This window comes from Eupeodes corollae, chromosome 1 (genome assembly GCF_945859685.1).
Source record: "Eupeodes corollae chromosome 1, idEupCoro1.1, whole genome shotgun sequence".
NCBI lineage: Eukaryota > Metazoa > Arthropoda > Insecta > Diptera > Syrphidae > Eupeodes > Eupeodes corollae.
This window is the reverse complement of record NC_079147.1, coordinates 154,489,904-154,507,823: the sequence shown is the minus strand read 5'-3', so window position 1 is coordinate 154,507,823 and position 17,920 is coordinate 154,489,904. Positions and strand designations below refer to the sequence as shown.

The following is a 17,920-nucleotide window of genomic DNA, read 5'->3' as shown; positions in this document are numbered from 1 at the left end:
TTTCAATTTATAAGGAAAGAGAACTCACATTTGTTTTGTTCGTATTTCATTTCCATTTTAATTAAGCACGGTACAAATGAATACAAAAAGAACAGACAGAACTAATGAAATAAACTCAGTTAATTCTGAAAAAGATAAAAAAAAATACTTTGATATAAATTAGGAGAAAATACATAGACAGTCTCGCTGAAGTGCGTTACAAAAAGCGCATTTAAAAAACAATAATACCAAATAAGTTTTTTTTTTATAAGAATATAATCCTGTAGCCAAACCAACAAGAACAGTTGAAAGTAACAAGTGAAAAATTAAATAATTTTCATATACCTACTTTTTTGTAAAATAAAGTAAATCAATCGCTTACACCATTTAATTCTGTTGAAATAAATTTGCCAACATTGCTCCAACTATTCCCATTTTTAGCTACGATCTCCAATAAACTATGAAAATACATCTCAAAATAAATGTACTGAGCAATTTATCAATCCATACATTTTTGACAGCTAAATCTTGTTTACTATAAAACAAAAATATAAATTTTACATAGAGCTCCGCTCCACTCCCAAGAGAGTACATAAAAACAAATAATTTAATATGAATTTGAATGCATCCATTATGTGTCAATACATTTTCTGAACACTTCTTTAATCACTGAATTCTTCCCTTGTTATATGAAAAAAAATATCAAATCCCAAACCTTACGAACGAACCCCAGGTGATTTTTTTTTGCGCGCAACAAAAGTTTTTCAAAAATGTGGTGTTCCAATAAAAATGTTTATTATGAACAATACGAAACTTAAAATCGTTTTTTTTAATATCAAACGTTTTCTTTAATGTTCATTTCATGTTTTAAAATAAAAATTAAACCTTGAAATCAAAGGGATTGCATTAAAAATTAATACAAAACTTTGCAATCTACCGCCCAGTTGCGTGTGTCAAATTTACCAGAAACTAGAAGTGTTTATTTTTCTTCGCTCATAACGGCGTTTGTCATGGCGGCGTCATAAATCGAAGAATTCTTTTAAATTCTTCATATGATAAAGTTTTGCTTTTAAAAAATGTCATAGTTTATTGAAATCAATCTAAAAACATCAATAATTCGTAATGTCAAGCTCGGTATTTGTTGAAACACCGCGTTCTGCCAGCGGAGGTGACTCTTCGTCGCTAAATGGTGGTGATTCTGCTCTATTAAACAATGCTGATTCCAATCTTGTAGTTGTGTATGGTAAAAATGGAATTAATGTCGATCGTCAGGGATTGAAAAACTTAATTGGTATATCTCGTAGAGTTTGAAGATTCTTGAATTTTATTTCTCATTTTTCGTAACTAATTTACAGACGAAAAAACTTTAACTTCAATTAGTGTTATTCGGATAACATCGCCTACACCAAGTATGGAAGATGAAGAAGCTGAAGAAATTCGCAAGGAAGCCGAACAACAGGCACTAAAAGATGAAGAGAGCCATTCTTCGGCCGAGGATGAGGACGATGAAGAGAATAGTGATAGCGAAATTGAGGACAGAACTCCCAAACAAACCAGGATGCCTGCAAAGACTCGCCCGGAGATTTTAGGCCTCACGGTTGAAGAGTTCTATCCACCTAATGAGGCTAGGGAATTGGCAAAGGAAATTTTAAGTAAGTGTTTAAATTAAATAATTTTGTCTTATTCGGATTCATAAGGATTAAGGTCGAGTTATTCAGCAAGTTCTGCAATTTTACTCGAAACAAAAGCAAAAACAAGAATATTGGACTAAAGGACTCTACTTGACTGATTTGTAGAATTTCTGAAGTGTTTGAAATTTTGATTACTCAAAAAAATTTACCTACTCGTTTTTTAAATTCAATTTCACTCGATATCGAGAACCTGGCTGATTTTTTAAATTAAAAAGGGTGTTTTGTTAGACGAGTGATTTTTCAAGAAGAAATTGAGCTCATATGATTAAATGATAAGAATTTTAAAGTTGAGGGTTTGACACTAATTTTAAAATGATTTCGGGCAAGTGGCCGTTGCCCCGACTGGCTGGAAATAAGTTGTATCCGCGGCCCAATTTTCAACCAAGTTTTCCGTATGGTGCCACTTGGGAGCCATATGTGAGCACAAACGCTCCGAATATAATGTTCCCAGGTGTCAATCGTCTTGAGATTTAGACAATTGACTACACATAACTCCAGAAAAAATAGTCCAGCGGTGTCAAATCCAACGATCTTGTAAGGGATGCCGCAGGCCCACTACGACGCGAAATAATGAGCTCAGCAAAAATTTCCCTTAATAAATTGAATGTTTTGTTGACTGTATAGAATGTAGCCAAAGCTGGAGACCATACTGAGGATAAATCAAGTGACAGCTGTCAAAAAGACCAACTCCGACAAAAGTATTGCCATATTGAAAACTACACTTGAATGAAACATCCGTTCCACATAAAATCATTTAATTTATTTCGAAAAGTTTTATATTTTCAAAAATTTAAAAATAAAAGATATTCTTAGTCTAGATACCTTTATGTATTTAAAATAAATAAAGTAGGTTGCGCGAAAGTCCGTTGAGAACTAAGGCTTAGTGACTTACAACTCTCAACCATTCCTGTGTTCCATCAGAGATGGAGGGGACCTACAGGTTTAAGCCGAATTCAGAACGGCTAATTTGAGAAAGCATTTTTCATGACAAGAATTACTTTTGGAGGATTTGTCAATTCCTTGCAAGAGGCAGTACCCGTGGAAAGAACTTTGGATGGAACAGGCAGGGATCGAACCCAAGGCCTCTGGCATGACAGTCTAACGCCCTAAAATTATTACTTTAGTTCAAAAGAAAATGATAGACAATTTTAAAACAAACTTACTTCTGGTTTAAATAGTGCAATAAACGTTTCCTCTCAAAAGCTGAAGGTGCGGTAGTACTTGCAATTAATTTGGAAGTGAATTCCACACACAAATTGCAGAGACGTAAAATGAACGTTGTGTGAAAAAGGCGTTAAAGCTAGGTTTAACTATCTTTGTGAGAATGGGCAAAATTAAGATCTTCAGTTTGATAACTAGGAAATCTATTGTGGAAACGGACACACTTAGGCCAGTTTAATGGCCCATTGTGATACCACATGAATCTTGAGGCTTCCTTCTAAGCTCAATGGAACCAGCTTGAGGCCCTTACGAAACGTGAGAGGCTGATTATACCGATATGATTTAGATCGTTTAGATCGTTAAAGAAGAATTCTCCTATGTAATTCTTGCGTTTTCGAGCTAGAGCAGGGCATGTGCAGAGAAGATGAAGAACCGTTTCTTCCTCGTCCATACAGCTTCTGCAAAAGTCATTTGTGTGCTTCTCTATTAGACAGTGTCCGGTTATGACACCTATTATCGAGCTTATATGCGATCTGCTTAGAGAGAGCAAGCACTTTGAACGTTTTAAATCCAGTGTTGGCCAGATTTTTTTGGGGGTTGACACGTGGTGATGTTGTTCCACCTGGTGCCTCCCTCCTCACAGCGTCTTGCATTAGCAGCAGTTTACAAGTAGCGATTTGTTTGCCAGTACTTGCCAAACGTGGTGGGATGGGCTGTACTGTACCGTTCCTGGCGAGTTCATCTGCCTTACTGTTACCTGGAATGTCTCTATGGCCCGGCACCTAGCAAAGGTGAATATTAAACTGTTGTGATCGAAAGTTATGGACTGTTATAGAGTTTGTAGAGACAGAGTCCAGAGATTTGATAGCGGCCTGGGTGTCAGAGAAAATACGGATATCAGATGTTGATATCACGTTTTCTTTGAGCCAAGACAAGGCTTCCTTAATCGCCAAAAATTCCGCCTGGAACACGCTACAATGATTGGGAAGACGGAATGAGAGACTTAATTTCAGTCGTTCAGAGTACACACCTCCACCAACCTCTTCTTTTGTTTTTGATCCATATGTGTAAAAATGGATTGACTCATCCTCCAAGATGTCCTATCTTCCCAAAAAGATCTGGTATAGAAATCTGAAAGTTTCTGTCGAATTGTAGTTGGGGGATGGTGTAGTCTGTGTGCTTTGGAATTGATTCTAAGTACCTTAGAATTACGGAGTGGCCAATGTTGTTGCTAGTCCACTGCGACGAAGGATTGAGGCGAATAGCAGAGCTTGCAGCTATTTGTTTGCTAAATATGTCAAGAGATGTAAGGTAGAGCAAGGTGTCCAGTGCCGCAGACGGGGTCGTGAGAAGCGATCCGCTTATATATAGGCAGGCTGAACGTTGGACTTTATTTAACTTATCCCTGTTTATACCTTTCTCTAAAGCAGTCCACCATATTGCCACACCGTACGTTAAAATCGGTCTGATTATATGCGTGATTCTGGGTTGGAAACCCCATTTATTACCAATAGTTTTTTTGCAAGAAAAGAGAGCTACACTGGCTTTTTTGACTCTTTCCTGTACGTTGCGTTTCCAATTTAGTTTTTTGTCTAAGACAAGACGCAGGTATTTAGCCTCGTCTGAGAATTTTAATTGGATTCCTTTAATATAAGGAGGGTTGACAAATGAAATTTTGTATCTCCTCGAAAATAAGACCAGATCGGTTTTGTGTGAGTTAACACCCAGTGCACACCGATCAGCCCAAAGTATTAGTCTGTCCAAGGCATTTTGTAAGAGTTCTTTTAGGATATTAAGATGCTTTCCTGAAACTGCTATAGCAACGTCGTCCGCATAGGCTATCACTCTGAAACCCTCCGCATCCAGACTAGTTAGGATTTCATTCACCACTAGGTTCCAGAGGAAAGGGGATAGAACACCACCTTGCGGTGTCCCTCTACTAACGAATCGTCTGCAAGAAGAGTTGCCCAGTTTTGAGTTAATTATTCTGCTAGTAAGCATTAAATGAATTAACTCCCGAAGCGAACTCTCTTCATTTAGAGATGTCAGTGCAGAAGTGATTGCAGATGTGTCCACGTTGTTAAAGGCACCTTCGATGTCAAGGAAAGCGACCATAGTGAACTCTTTATGATGGAGGGAATATTCGATGGTGCGTACTAATGTGTGTAACGCTGTTTCCACCGATTTACCTTTACAATAGGCATGTTAAAGTTAAAGACAGAAGTCTTGTATCGATACGTGCCCTTAAATGGATATCAATCAATCTTTCCAGGGTCTTAAGTAGGAATGATGATAGACTTATAGGTCGTAGATCTTTAGGATTAACTTGGCAGCATTTACCTGCTTTAGGTATAAAAACAACTTTAACTTCTCTCCATGCCGAGGGAACATGGACCAGGTAAAGCCAGCTGGTAAAAATTGCCTCCAGGATTGGTGCAATTATATCAGAAGTCTTTTGTAATTCGGCTGGTATTATTCCATCTGGTCCTGCAGCTTTAAATGTTTTGAAGCTGTTGAGAGCCCATTGTAGCTTATCCTTTGTGATCAGGCCTTGTGGATATGTTGTATTTGAACTTGCACGTATAGAACTGTTGAAAGTTTCGGTAAGAGAACTACCAGGAAAGTGAGTGTCCAATAGTAAGTTAAGCGATTCATTACTTGAATTTGTCCAGGAGCCGTCTGTATTTTTCAAGTAGCTGGGCATAGCTGGATTAGTTGAAAGAATTTTCCGTAACCTAGGGGCTTCAGAAGTTTCTTCTATCATGCCACAGAAGGATCGCCAAGAAGATCGCTTGGATTTCCTTAGTGCCTTCTTGTAGATTCTTAGGGATTCTTTGTAGGAGTCCCAATGAGAGGCTAGTCTTGCAGCTTTGGCCCGGTTGAAAAGTTTCCTGCATTCTTTCCTGAGCGAGTCAAGCTCTGAGGCCCACCATTGTGGTTTCCTCTTTCCTCTTATGTGTATAAGTAGACAAGCAATTTCTAGCGATCTGTTCATAGCTGAGGTAAGGTCATTGACTTTGTTGTCAAGTTCGTTAGCGTTAAAGGAAGGACTAAATAGTCCAGGTTCTAGTAAACTCTGTAATGACTTTACTCTGTAATGGCGTTTACAGAGGAGCCTAGGTAGACGAAGTCCTTGACTACCTCAAAGTTACGTCTATCGATGGTGACGTTTTGACCAAGGCGTCGGTGTAGTATGTCCGTTCTTGACGACAGCATGTACTTTGTTTTGCCCTCGTTAACTGTTAAACCCATTTTTGCCGCCTCTGCCTCAATACTCACAAAAGCCCCATTGACATCACGCTGAGTTCTTCCGATTATGTCAATGATGACTTCAATAACTTTAAAAAACAACACAACAAAGTGCTATAACTTAAGTTGACTAGGGGCAATTTCTTTCACTATAACCTAACTTAAGACTAACTTAAAAGTTCACAAACTCCCTAATTTAAAATCAAAAGTTCTTCTACTTTAAAAAATATCTAAGTCCAAAAAATCTGAAATCCGGTTTAACTATGCCCAAGACTTTCAACTAACTAATTAGAAATTGAAGTCATTGAAAGCTAATCTCTTTGCTAGACAGTTCGTCGCCAATTTAAAGTGTTATGGCTGCACCTGTACTCGAGCGCGTTAGTGATTCTATGGGAACAATCTTTTTTGGCACTCGTCTTCTCAAGAGTCCTAAGAGATCTCAACACAAATAAATCCGATGGCCCGAATGGTATCCCCGCTTACGCTGACAAAACCACTGCATAAGCTTTTTCATCTGTCCTCCATCTCTTCAGTTCTGGTTCCGAGAGGATGGAAAACAGCATTTGTCCAGCCCATTGCACTTTATTCCCTTCTTTCCAAGGCCATGAAAACGCTGATTATTTATCAGTTCAAAAAAAAATATCTAAACATCTACGGCTTTTGCAGCAATAGGTCCACTGGTTATCTCATATTTCATCTCACCGAAAAGTAAAGCAAATTTTTACATCGTATTTGAGAGAGTAAGATTATTGCATAGGTTCTGGCGTTAGGTTCTCTTATCGAAAATGCATGCTTTCGGTTTTCATATTTCCTTCCTTAATAGGATTAGTAATTTCCTTTCTAATCGTTCAATACAAATAATATTGGATGGGTTTAAGTCTGAAACCACAAAATAAATGCTGGTTTACCCCAGGGCTCTGTTTTATATCCAACACACTTTCTTATTTTAATTAATGACATCCTGCCCTACGTTTCAGAACCTAAAGATCTAAGACCTATTAGCCTATCATCATTCATTCTCAAAACTCTGAACCGATTGATTGATATCCATGTACGTAATAGCTTTGATAAGAGACTATCGATGTCTCAGCATGCCTACTACAAAGTGAAATCGGTAGATACAGCCCTACACAATCTGGTAAGAACTATCGAATACTCCCTTGAGCAAAAGGCCTTCCTGGATATTGGGGACGCAACGTTGACACATCCGCGATCACTTCTGCTATGACGAGTTGAGTTGAATAATCTAATACTAAAAAGCAGGATTATCAACTCTTAAGTTGGGGGTTTTTTGCAAAAAAGGTCTGTCATCAGAGGCACTCCGCAAAGTGGTGTTCTTTCCCTCTCCTGTGGAACATAGTTGTTAACGAACTACTAATATCCCTTGAGAGGGAAGGCAGACAGAGTGGTTGCATATGCCGATGATGTTGCTATCGCCGTCACAGAGACCTCCTCCAAAACTCACTCAATATGCTCACTAGATGAGCTGATCACCTCGTCCTTTTTACACGGAAATACAAGATCCCAGTAATTGTACCTCCTTCAATAAAAGGTGTACCACTTATTTTTACCAATGTAAATATGTACCAAAATTAAGTTGGAAACCTAATGTTCAGGAAAGCTACAGTAGCTCTTTTCCTTTGCAAGAAAGCCATAGGAAGCAAATGGGGGTTTCAACCTCGCATAACCTATTGGCTATACACATCGGTCATCCGACCAATACTTATGTACGGGGTTGCAGTATGATGGACTCCACTGGAGAAAGTCACAAACAAACAAACTCAGCAGAGTCCAACGCACTGCATGTCTCTGCATAAGCGGGGCATTGAGAACCATACCCTCAGCAGCGTTAGACACTCTCCTCCATCTGACACCCCTCGACATCTTCAGCAAACAAGTGGCAGCGAGTACAGCTATAAGACTCAATGCCTCATCTCAATGAACCAACAACAATGTGGGCCACTCCGTCATTTTAAACCTCTTTGGTTCTATACCAAAGTACATAGACTACACTATTCCTAAAACCCAATTTGGAAAAAATCTTCCAGGTATCCAATCCATTCAGAGATGAATGGGAAGACAAAAAACTCCTGGATGACAAAAGCATCCATTTTTATACAGATGGATCCAAGACAAATGAGGGAGTTGGTAGTGGTGTGTACTCAGAAAAGCTTAATCTAAGAATCTCATTCCGCCTCTCTAATCATTGTAGCGTCTTCCTAGCGGAAATTTTAGCTATCAAAGAGGTTCTCTCCTGACTAAGAGAAAACGTGATATGAACTTCTGATATCCGCATATTCTCTGACAATCAGGCTGCTATAAAACCTCTTGACGGTGTCTCAACCAAATCTTAAACGGCCCTCGATTGTCGATCGTCTCTTATGGAGATGGCGCAGCAATTTAACATTCACCTTTGTTGGAGAGACATCACAGAAAATTGTTGAGCCGATGAAATCGCTAAAAATGGAACCGTCATGTCTATTTAACCTGGGTGGAGATAGGTATACCGATAGCTACATGTAAATTTCTGCTAAAAGAAACAGCTTTTGCGATAGCAAGTTCTAGGTGGCACAATTTACCAACATGCGCAGCCACAAAACTCATATGGCCTTCACTGGACCTAAAGCGCTCTAAGGACTTGTTATCTCAAAGCAGACTTCATATAAGCTCCCTAATAGGTGTCCTTACGTTGCACTGTCTTATACACGCCATACGACTTAGTGTAGCCTCAAATGACTTCTGCAGGAGCTGTATGGACCAGGAAGAAGAGGAATCAATCTCTCACCTTCTCTGCACTTGCCCTGCTCTTTCACTAAGACGCAAACTTCATCTGGTAGAATACTCTTTTGATAATCCCAGTGCCCTAGCTAAAAAGGATATCAAATATCTCCTTCGCTTTATAAAAAGCTCAAAATGTTTCGACTAGTGGGAAGCAAAACTCTAGATTCATCACAATGGGTCTTTTCTTTTGGCGGAAGTGTGTGGATTCCTAATCCGCAGCCACTTAAACCTAACCTTATGTTTCAGAGCACATTTAGCGAGACGCTTTTGTTGTTTTCGTGAAAATCGACAAATTAAATACTGTTTTCAAAAACTTCTATTTGAAGGTGATTACATCAAACTTAATAAAAGTACATATAGATCCAAAACAAAGACTAAATTGCCATTTATCTGCCATTCAAATTCTACTAAGGATGGGTTGTGTGAGCGACTAACGAGCCTATATCAAGACGGCCCATTGGGGTCAGAACTCCAGAAATTATTGAAAACATCCATAAAATAGTGTTGGAAGACCGCAGGAAGATGTCAGCTAAACAAGCGCAAAATATTTGAAACAACTATTTGGGCATGGAAAACCTGTGTTCAAGATCGTTGCCTGACTATCAGCCTCTCATGTTTAGTTAGGGACTCAAACTGGTTTCATTGAGCTTGAAGAGAAGAGCCTCAATATTCATGTGGTATCACGGAAGGCCACTTAAACCCAACCTAACCTTACCTTAGGGCTTGACGAATCTACGTTTGAAACTGGTAAAACTAGATTAGAATACTGTTTTGAGAAATTTATCTGTCTTAACGAGAAAGTTGAGAAATAAAGCAAACAACATTTGAAAACATTGTTCTTCTTGGTCAGACCGGAAACTTTTCACTTCAACCTCGAAAAGACAAACTTTTTTGATTTTTTTTTTAAATTTAAACAATATACTTTTATTGAGAATTTGTGAACAAAATTGATTACAATTTCATTTCTTAAATAAAATCTTATCAAGACTAAAAATACCTGTCTACTTTCAGAATACGCTGGTGTGACACCACTTAAGTGCAATGTTGACTATGAATTCCAACGCTACATCATTAAGAATGACCATTGCTATACACCGTTCACATCTCCATCACAAGTTAATGAACCCAAATTAACAACTGAAGATGAAACCAAACAACCAAATACAAATATTCGAAAATTACCAATTACATCTAAAACAACTGTTAAACAATATCTTAACAAACGCAAACAACATATTGACGACCAACATCAACGTAAAACCGCTGATAAAGATAAAGAAAAAGACAAATCTGTTGCATCCGATCAAGATGATTCACTTGCAGACGAAAGTAAAATAGCTGAAGAAGATCGAGATGACGAAGAAGGAGATGAAGAATTCGATGATGATGGTAGTGAATATACAGCAGAAAGTGAGGAAAGTGCTGAGAGCGATAATGATCGAGATAGTGATTCAGATTTCGATGTCAACAATCGGCATGGTAAGAAAAAGAAGAACTTTGTGGCAAGGCGCAAGAAAAAGGAAAAACAACGTGCTGCTCGTAGTTTGGTAATGCAAAAGACGGCCAATAATAAACGACGTCTACATAGCCAAGATCACACCACTTCGTTTGAAGAGGAATTAAAAAATCCTCTAACTCCGATGAAAGTTTATAAACAGCCTCAAGATGTCCGAAAGTCGGAAAGTTCTATTAATCCAGTGAAAACAATAGCCAAGAAGCAAGTTCCAGAGGACGTTGATGCTACAATAACTCCTTCAAGTGTTTTACCAACTCCTCGAGTTGAGTCTGTGCCACAGCCACCAAGACAGCTGATTAACATTCAGTCGGTGCAGATAGTTAAGCCGGCAAATAAGGTCAGTGTAAATTCGTCACCCGCACAAGTGAGAACATATCAAATGAAATCGAATGCTCAGCCAGCTACGCCGCCACTAGTAGCAGCTTCTCCACAAGCTGTTAAACAAATTGTGATCAATAAAGTAATAGCAAGCCCTAAGGGAGGATTCACAGATTTGAATACTTTACTTTCGAGATCGGACAATACCCAATCGAATGTTAGAGTTGCAGAAATAAATCCAGACAAGCAGCATACTCCCTTCTCTTCTTCTCCAGCCAAAGGCTTCATGCCGCTTGGTATTGAGACGGCAGCAAAGAATCAATTACCAGCCCAGATCTCCATTCAAACGCATCAGAGCTCTTCTGAGATAGCTGCGGAAAATGACAAACAACTGGATTTGATTGATTCAATTGTAAAGAATGAACTAGATAGATCTTTTAAAACTGTTGCCGAAAACTCAACGATTAAGGAAAATAGTATACCCGATTTGGTTAAGATGTTGGAGAGCACGGAAAAGGCTGTTTTGGAAAAAAACAAAATATCATCATCGTTTACATCGTCTTCGGTGGAAGCAATTGACATTGCAAATGCACCACTTCTGGAAGCGAATGATGATGATATCCCTGAAGATTTGTTACAGCATGTTGTGGAGTTGATGGAAGACAAAAGCTTACAGGAGGCTGTTGAAAAGGAAGTTCTTCAGCAGCAGGAAAAACAACAACTCGAAAAAGAGGAGTTTGAAAAACAACAACAGCTCCATCTAAAGCAGCAACAAATGAAGCCTCTAACCTTGCCCCAATCACAAAACCCCTCAACAATTTTGCCACAGCCGATTCGTCCACAATCTCAAATTGTGGTGGCGACTCCTGTGAAGCAGCCTAAAAGTATCATCGAAGCAAGTATTTCCAACACAACTACGCCCAGTTCATCACGTGATACAACTCCCACACCCACTCTGAATAGATCTACGAATGCCACATACTTGCGCCGCGAACCTATTCAAATCGTGCGTGGCAATGGCCGTGTCATAACTTTGCCACCAATTGAGGCACCTACAACCCGTGCAAAGCGACGTGCACAAGCTCAACCAGTATCGGACACATCCTTCAATGAGAGCGAAAGTTGTGATGTTTCTATGAATTCGGACACGTCCTTATTTGCAGATTCTCATGGCCCAGAAAGAATTGATCCTGTGCTCACTCAAACTCCACAACCACAAAAAGAAAAACCAGCTAAGGCAACGGGCAAGAAAAAAGCTGTTGCCAAGTCAATGAAATCGGTTCCAACAAAGGTCAACAAAGAGGAAGGAGAAAACCAAGAGGATGAAGATGACCCGAACAAGTAAATTTTGTTTCAAAAACTTGATGATTTTCGAGTAATATCTTCTTTTTTTTCAGATTATGGTGCATATGTCGACAGCCGCACAACAATCGCTTCATGATCTGTTGCGATGTTTGTGAAGATTGGTTCCATGGCACTTGTGTTAGTATCACAAAAGCCATGGGACTTGAAATGGAACAAAATGGCGTCGAATGGACATGTCCAAAGTGTGTCAAGAAGCAAGAATCAAAAAAGCAACGCAAAATAACCGAACTTTTTGAAAATAAAAAAACAGTCGTTCAATTTATGCCCCAACTAGATGCTGAAAAGAAACCTTCAACAACAGTTCAAAGCAAAATTACGGATGCGTTTAATAAAAAAACAGTAGTTCAGCAAATGCCCAAGTTCGATGAACAAACCAAAACACCTCGCTCTTCGTTAAATACAAGCAACATTTCTCTGCAAGAAGTTGTCGTTGGGGAAAACAAACAAACTTTCGATTTGAAAAAAGGACAAAATTTAAATCAAAATAATAGTATTACTCTGCAAGAAGTTCCCGGTGAAAATAAACACATAATTGATTTGAAAAAATTACAACCGGGACAATTCTACACACTGACCAGAACTCCTACGACGAAGAAAATTCAAGCTGTGAAAACACCTGAACTAGTACAAAATAAATCTCAAGAAGCTACATTGAAAAAGTCCTCTACTCCCGAAGGTAATAGTTTGGCTACTAAACGAGTTATTGTTTTACCTTCGACACCAAAGCCTGGCAGTAGAGGCGCTGCTATGGTCAAAGCTAGTGCTATGCAGCAGCAACAATTGAAATTTCCAAAAGTCCCCACTGCAGCTGAGAAAAAACAGTTTAGTTTAACTAAAGTACAACAACAACATTTGAATAGAAATACTCCAACATCTGCAGAGCCATTAGATTTACCATCCAATAATAGTAGCTCTCAACAGATCAACAAATCTCCAGTGCAGAAACAACCACCAGCTGAAATGTTAACTTGTATAGTTTGTAAAAAGCAGGCACGAGCAAATTCAATTTATTGCAGCGATGATTGCATTAGGAAACATGCACAGAATGCTTTGAATGCTGTTAAAGTGCCAGAACCAGTTACACCAACGGCTTCTCTCAAACTCGGTCCAGATGAGAAGAAAAAGAAGAGTAAGGGATTGTTTGAGGATTTGCTTAGCATGGCTGATAGAAAGCCTAAGGTGGAAAGGGTGAGTTTTATATTTATATGTCACTTATATAAATTTTTCTTAATGCTTATATGACTTTTCTTTGGCCTTTTTTCGAGCCTGTTAGGCAATTGTTCATCATAACATTATTGAAGCAAATTGATGTTTTGAATTTGTTTGAAGAAATAATGCTTTGTTATTAAGTTAAATGCTTTGAGTTGATGTCCATTCGCTCTACATGGCCCAGCCATCTAAGCCGTTGGACTTTAATTCTGCTTACTAGGTCAGTGTTGCTGTACAGCCCGTCTTTATATCTTCTGCATTCTCCATCTATGCATACGGGACCAAAAATCACCCGAAGAATTTTTCTCTCGAAACATCCTAAGACGCTCTCATCTTTCTTTGACAAGGTCCAGGCCTCAGCGCCATAAATGAGAACCGGGATGATGAGTGTCTTATAGATAGTGTTTTAAGATGCTCGAGAGAGGACTTTACTTCTCAATTGCCTTCTAAGTCCAAAGAAGCAGCGATTTTCAAGAGTTATTCTTTGTTTGATTTCAGCGCTGTTGTCGTTGTCTGTGTTAATAGCGGTGCCTAGGTAGACAAAGTAATTAACTACCTCAAAGTTGTAGCTGTCCATGGTGACGTTCTGTCCAAGACGTCGTCGTTCAGTGTCCTTTTTTGATGGCAGCTTATACTTGGTCTTGCCCTCATAGACCACTAAACCCATCTTCTTCGCTTCGGTCGCAATGCTCAAAAACGCTCCACTGACGTCACGCTTTGATCTTCCGATTATGTCAAAATCATCTGCTTATCCGAGTAATTGGATGGACCTTTAGAAGATTGTGCCTCTTGTATTGACGCTTGAGTTTTGCACACTTCTTTAGAGAACGATGTTGAAGAAGTCGCATTACAGTGCATCGCCTTGTCTAAAACCTTTTTGTACATCAAATGCATCGGTGAGATTTTTTCCGACCTTAATAGAGTAGCGTGCATTTTCCATCGTCATTCTGCACAAACCGACAGGGATGCCAAAACTAGACATTGCTTTGTAGAGCTCTTCCCTATAGATGCTGTCATACGCTGCTTTAAAATCGATAAAGAGATGGTGGGTATCGATTTGAAGCTCCTGGGTTTTTTCCAAGATCTGCCGTAGTGTGAATATTTGGTCGATAGTGGACTTTCCTGGTCTGAAGCCACACTGATAAGGACCTATCAGGTTGTTGCCGAACGGCTTCAGATGTTCACATTATACGGCAGAGAGGATCTTATATGCAATGTTAAGGAGACTGATGGCTCTGTAGTTAACGCAGTTTAGAGGGTCTCCTTTCTTATGTACCGGGCACACTACGCTGAGATTTCACTCATCAGGCATGCTTTCTTCCGACCATATTTTGCAGATGAGTTGGTGCATGCTCTCTACCAAGTCATCGCCTGCTGCTTTGAATAGTTCAGCATCGATGCCGTCAGCTCCAGCAGCTTTGTTTGACTTAAGTTTAGATATAGCTATCTTCACTTCGTCAAGGTCTTACTTACTTACTTAAGGTGGCGCTACAGTCCTGTGTGAACTAGGGCCTCACCCAACAAACTTCTCCATCTAGCTCGGTCCCTAGCTAAATGTCTCCAGTTTCGCGCTCCAAGTTAGGTGAGGTCACCTTCCACTTGTGCGCGCCACCTGATCCGCGGTCTTCCTCTACTGCGCTGTCCTGTGGGTGCGGATTCGAAGACTTTCCGGGCCGGAGCATTGGTTTTTAAATGCGCTCTACGTGACCCAGCCATCTTAGTCGTTGGACTTTTACTCTTCTGGCTAAGTCTACGTCGCTGTACAGCCCGTACAGTTCGTCGTTCCATCTTCTCCTCCACTCCCCTTCGATGCATACGGGACCGTAGATCACACGAAGAACTTTTCTCTCGAAGCGACCCAAGGTGCTTTCATCCGCTTTTGTCATGGTCCATGCTTCTGCACCGTATAGCAGGACGGGGATGATAAGGGTCTTATATAGCAACACTTTGGTCCCTCGAGAGAGGACTTTACCACTCAATTGCTTTATTAGTCCAAAGAAACAGCGGTAAGCAAGAGTTATTTTGAGTTTGATCTCAGCGCTGGTGTTGTTTTCTGCGTTTACAGCGGAGCCTAGGTAGACGAAGTCCTTGACTACCTCAAAGTTACGTCTGTCGATTGTGACGTTTTGACCAAAACGTCGGTGTTGTATGTCCTTTCTAGACGACGGCATGTACTTTGTTTTGCCCTCATTAACCGTTAAACCCATTTTTGCCGCCTCTGCCTCAATACTCACAAAAGCCCCATTGACATCACGCTGAGTTCTTCCGATTATGTCAATGTCATCAGCTTATGCTAGTAATTGGACATACTTTTGAAAGATATTGCCTATAGTGTTGCCATGTGAGCTCTGCACTGTTCTTTCAAGCACAATGTCAAACAAATCACATGACAGCGCATCACCTTGTCTAAAACCTTTTTTGACATCGAAAGGTTCTGTTAAGTTGTTTCCAACCTTTATGGAGCAGCGTGAATTCTCCATGGTCATCCTGCACAAACGGAAGAGTTTGGCAGGGATGTCAAAACTAGACATGGCTCTATACACCTCGTCCCTGTAGATGCTGTCATATGCGGCTTTGAAATCGATGAAACGATGGTGGGTGTCGATTTGGTGTTCTTGAGTTTTTTAAAGGATCTGCCGTAATGTGAATATTTGATCAACTGTGGACTTTCCTGGTCTAAAACCACACTGATAAGGACCTATCAGGTTGTTGACGATGGGCTCTAGACGTTCACATATTACGGCAGAGAAGATTTTATAGGCGATGTTAAGTAGACTTATTCCTCTATAGTTGGTGCAGTTTAGACGGCCTCCTTTTTTCAGGATCAGCAAACAATACAATACAATCCAGCGGCTTTATTAGACTTCAACTAGATATGGCAATCTTTACTTCGTCTAAGTCGGGAAGACGGGATTGTTGGCTTTCGTCGTCTATATTGAAGAAATAATTCTATCATCTATCTATCTATATTGAAGAAATAATTCTATCATCCTGCCTGACAGCGGAATTCAGTTCTTCGTCGCCGTTATACAGTCTGCAGAAGTGGTCCTTCCATATCCTCAGCATTTACTGCGGTTCCACTATGATGTTTCCACTTTCGTCTTTGCAGCCTTCGGTGCTAGGTTTATGTACCTGTGAATTTCGTTTCACTTGTTCATAAAACTTTCGAACCTCATTCCTGCTTTTATACCTCTTAACATCTTCGACCGCACGCTTCTCATGCCCTCTCTTTTTCCTTCTGAGAAGTCGGCGGTCCTCTCGCCTCTTCTGCTCATAGAGCTCACGAGCAGCTCTCGTCCTTTTATGCATCGCCGCTTTGCGTGCCTGTTGTTTGGCTGCATTTACCTGCCGACATTCCTCATCAAACCAGGGGTTCCTTGTTAGTGGCTGTTTGAAACCCAGCACATCAGAGGCGGCTTCTCTGATTGTATCTTGGCAATGTTGCCACTGGTTTTCGATACATTGTGTTGGCGGCAGAGAACTTCGAGAGAGGTTACTTGTAACTAGGTCGGAAAAGGATTTGGCGATCTCCGGCGCTTGTAGCCGTTCGACGTTGTATCTTCTTCCAGCACCTCCCTGTTTTGCCTTGGGTCTGGAAATCCGAAGTGCTACCTTGGCTACAACGAGGTAGTGGTCCGAGTCGATGTTAGCTCCTCGGAAAGTTCGTACATCCATAATGCTGGAAGCGTGTCTGGCGTCGATCGCAATATGGTCAATCTGGTTGACGGTAGATTGATCTGGAGAAGTCCGAGTTCCTTTGTGGAGGTTGAGGTGTGGAAAACGCGTACTGGCTACCATGACGTTTCGCTTCGCAGCAAAATCTATGAGCCTGAATCCATTGTCGGAAGTGTTTTCGTGCAGGCTGTTCTTCCCGATTATTCCACCAAAGATGTCTTCCCTTCCTAGCTTGGCATTAAAATCGCCCAGGACTATTTTAATATCATAGCTAGGGCACTGCTCATATGTTTTGTCTAAGAGCTCGAAGAACATATCTTTGGTGTTGTCGTCTTTCTCTTCTGTGGGGGCGTGTGCGCATATAATGCTAATGTTGCCGAATTTAGCCTTGATGCGTATGGTCATGAGGCGCTCATTGATGCATGCACCTATAGCTCAAGACTTTTTGCTTCGTCAAGGTCGGGTAGGCGGAATTGTTGATCTGCGTCGAAGAGGTTGAGTGGTTCTATCTCCCTTCACATGCTCTCATTTTTTCCATCTAAGAGCCGGTGTTCCTCTTCTGCTCGTAGAGCTCGCGACAAGCTCTGGTCCTTTTGTGCAGCGCCGTTTTGTATGCCTGTTGTTTCGCTGCGTGCGCTTACCGGCATTTGTAGTAGTGAATAATAATATTAATTCTTTCTTAACTTTGTTGATGTCATTTACAGGGTTCGTCACGCAAAGTGTAACCTATTCAAAAGTCCATACATTTGGTTTGTAAAATGATTTTCTTTTATTTCAATGAAGCGAATTTGTGAAAATGATCAAAAAATCAGAATCTATTTACATCGGCTCGAGAAGCCCTCAATTTAAAAAAGCTGCCCGAACGTAACTTGCCGGTATTTTAGCACAGTCACTGACAATGTTTTTTTTTTGTAAGCGTGTTGATTTTTTGTTGTATTTTTTAGTTCGGACCTTGCTTTCCAAAATTGGCCAAAAT

The 17,920-nt window shown here is 40.2% G+C and overlaps 1 protein-coding gene across 1 annotated transcript in view; it reads left to right on the top strand.

Annotated features, from left to right (window-relative positions):
• The first annotated feature begins 723 nt into the window (after positions 1-723).
• LOC129954153 (uncharacterized) overlaps positions 724-17,920 on the top strand; it is a 28,866-nt gene continuing 11,669 nt past the window's right edge. Inside the window, exons 1-4 of the mRNA XM_056067871.1 lie at positions 724-1,270; positions 1,335-1,631; positions 9,873-12,036; positions 12,093-13,248. Coding sequence (XP_055923846.1) covers positions 1,102-1,270; positions 1,335-1,631; positions 9,873-12,036; positions 12,093-13,248 — 3,786 coding nt within the window. The 5' untranslated portion in view covers positions 724-1,101. The remainder of the gene's footprint in view (positions 1,271-1,334; positions 1,632-9,872; positions 12,037-12,092; positions 13,249-17,920) is intronic.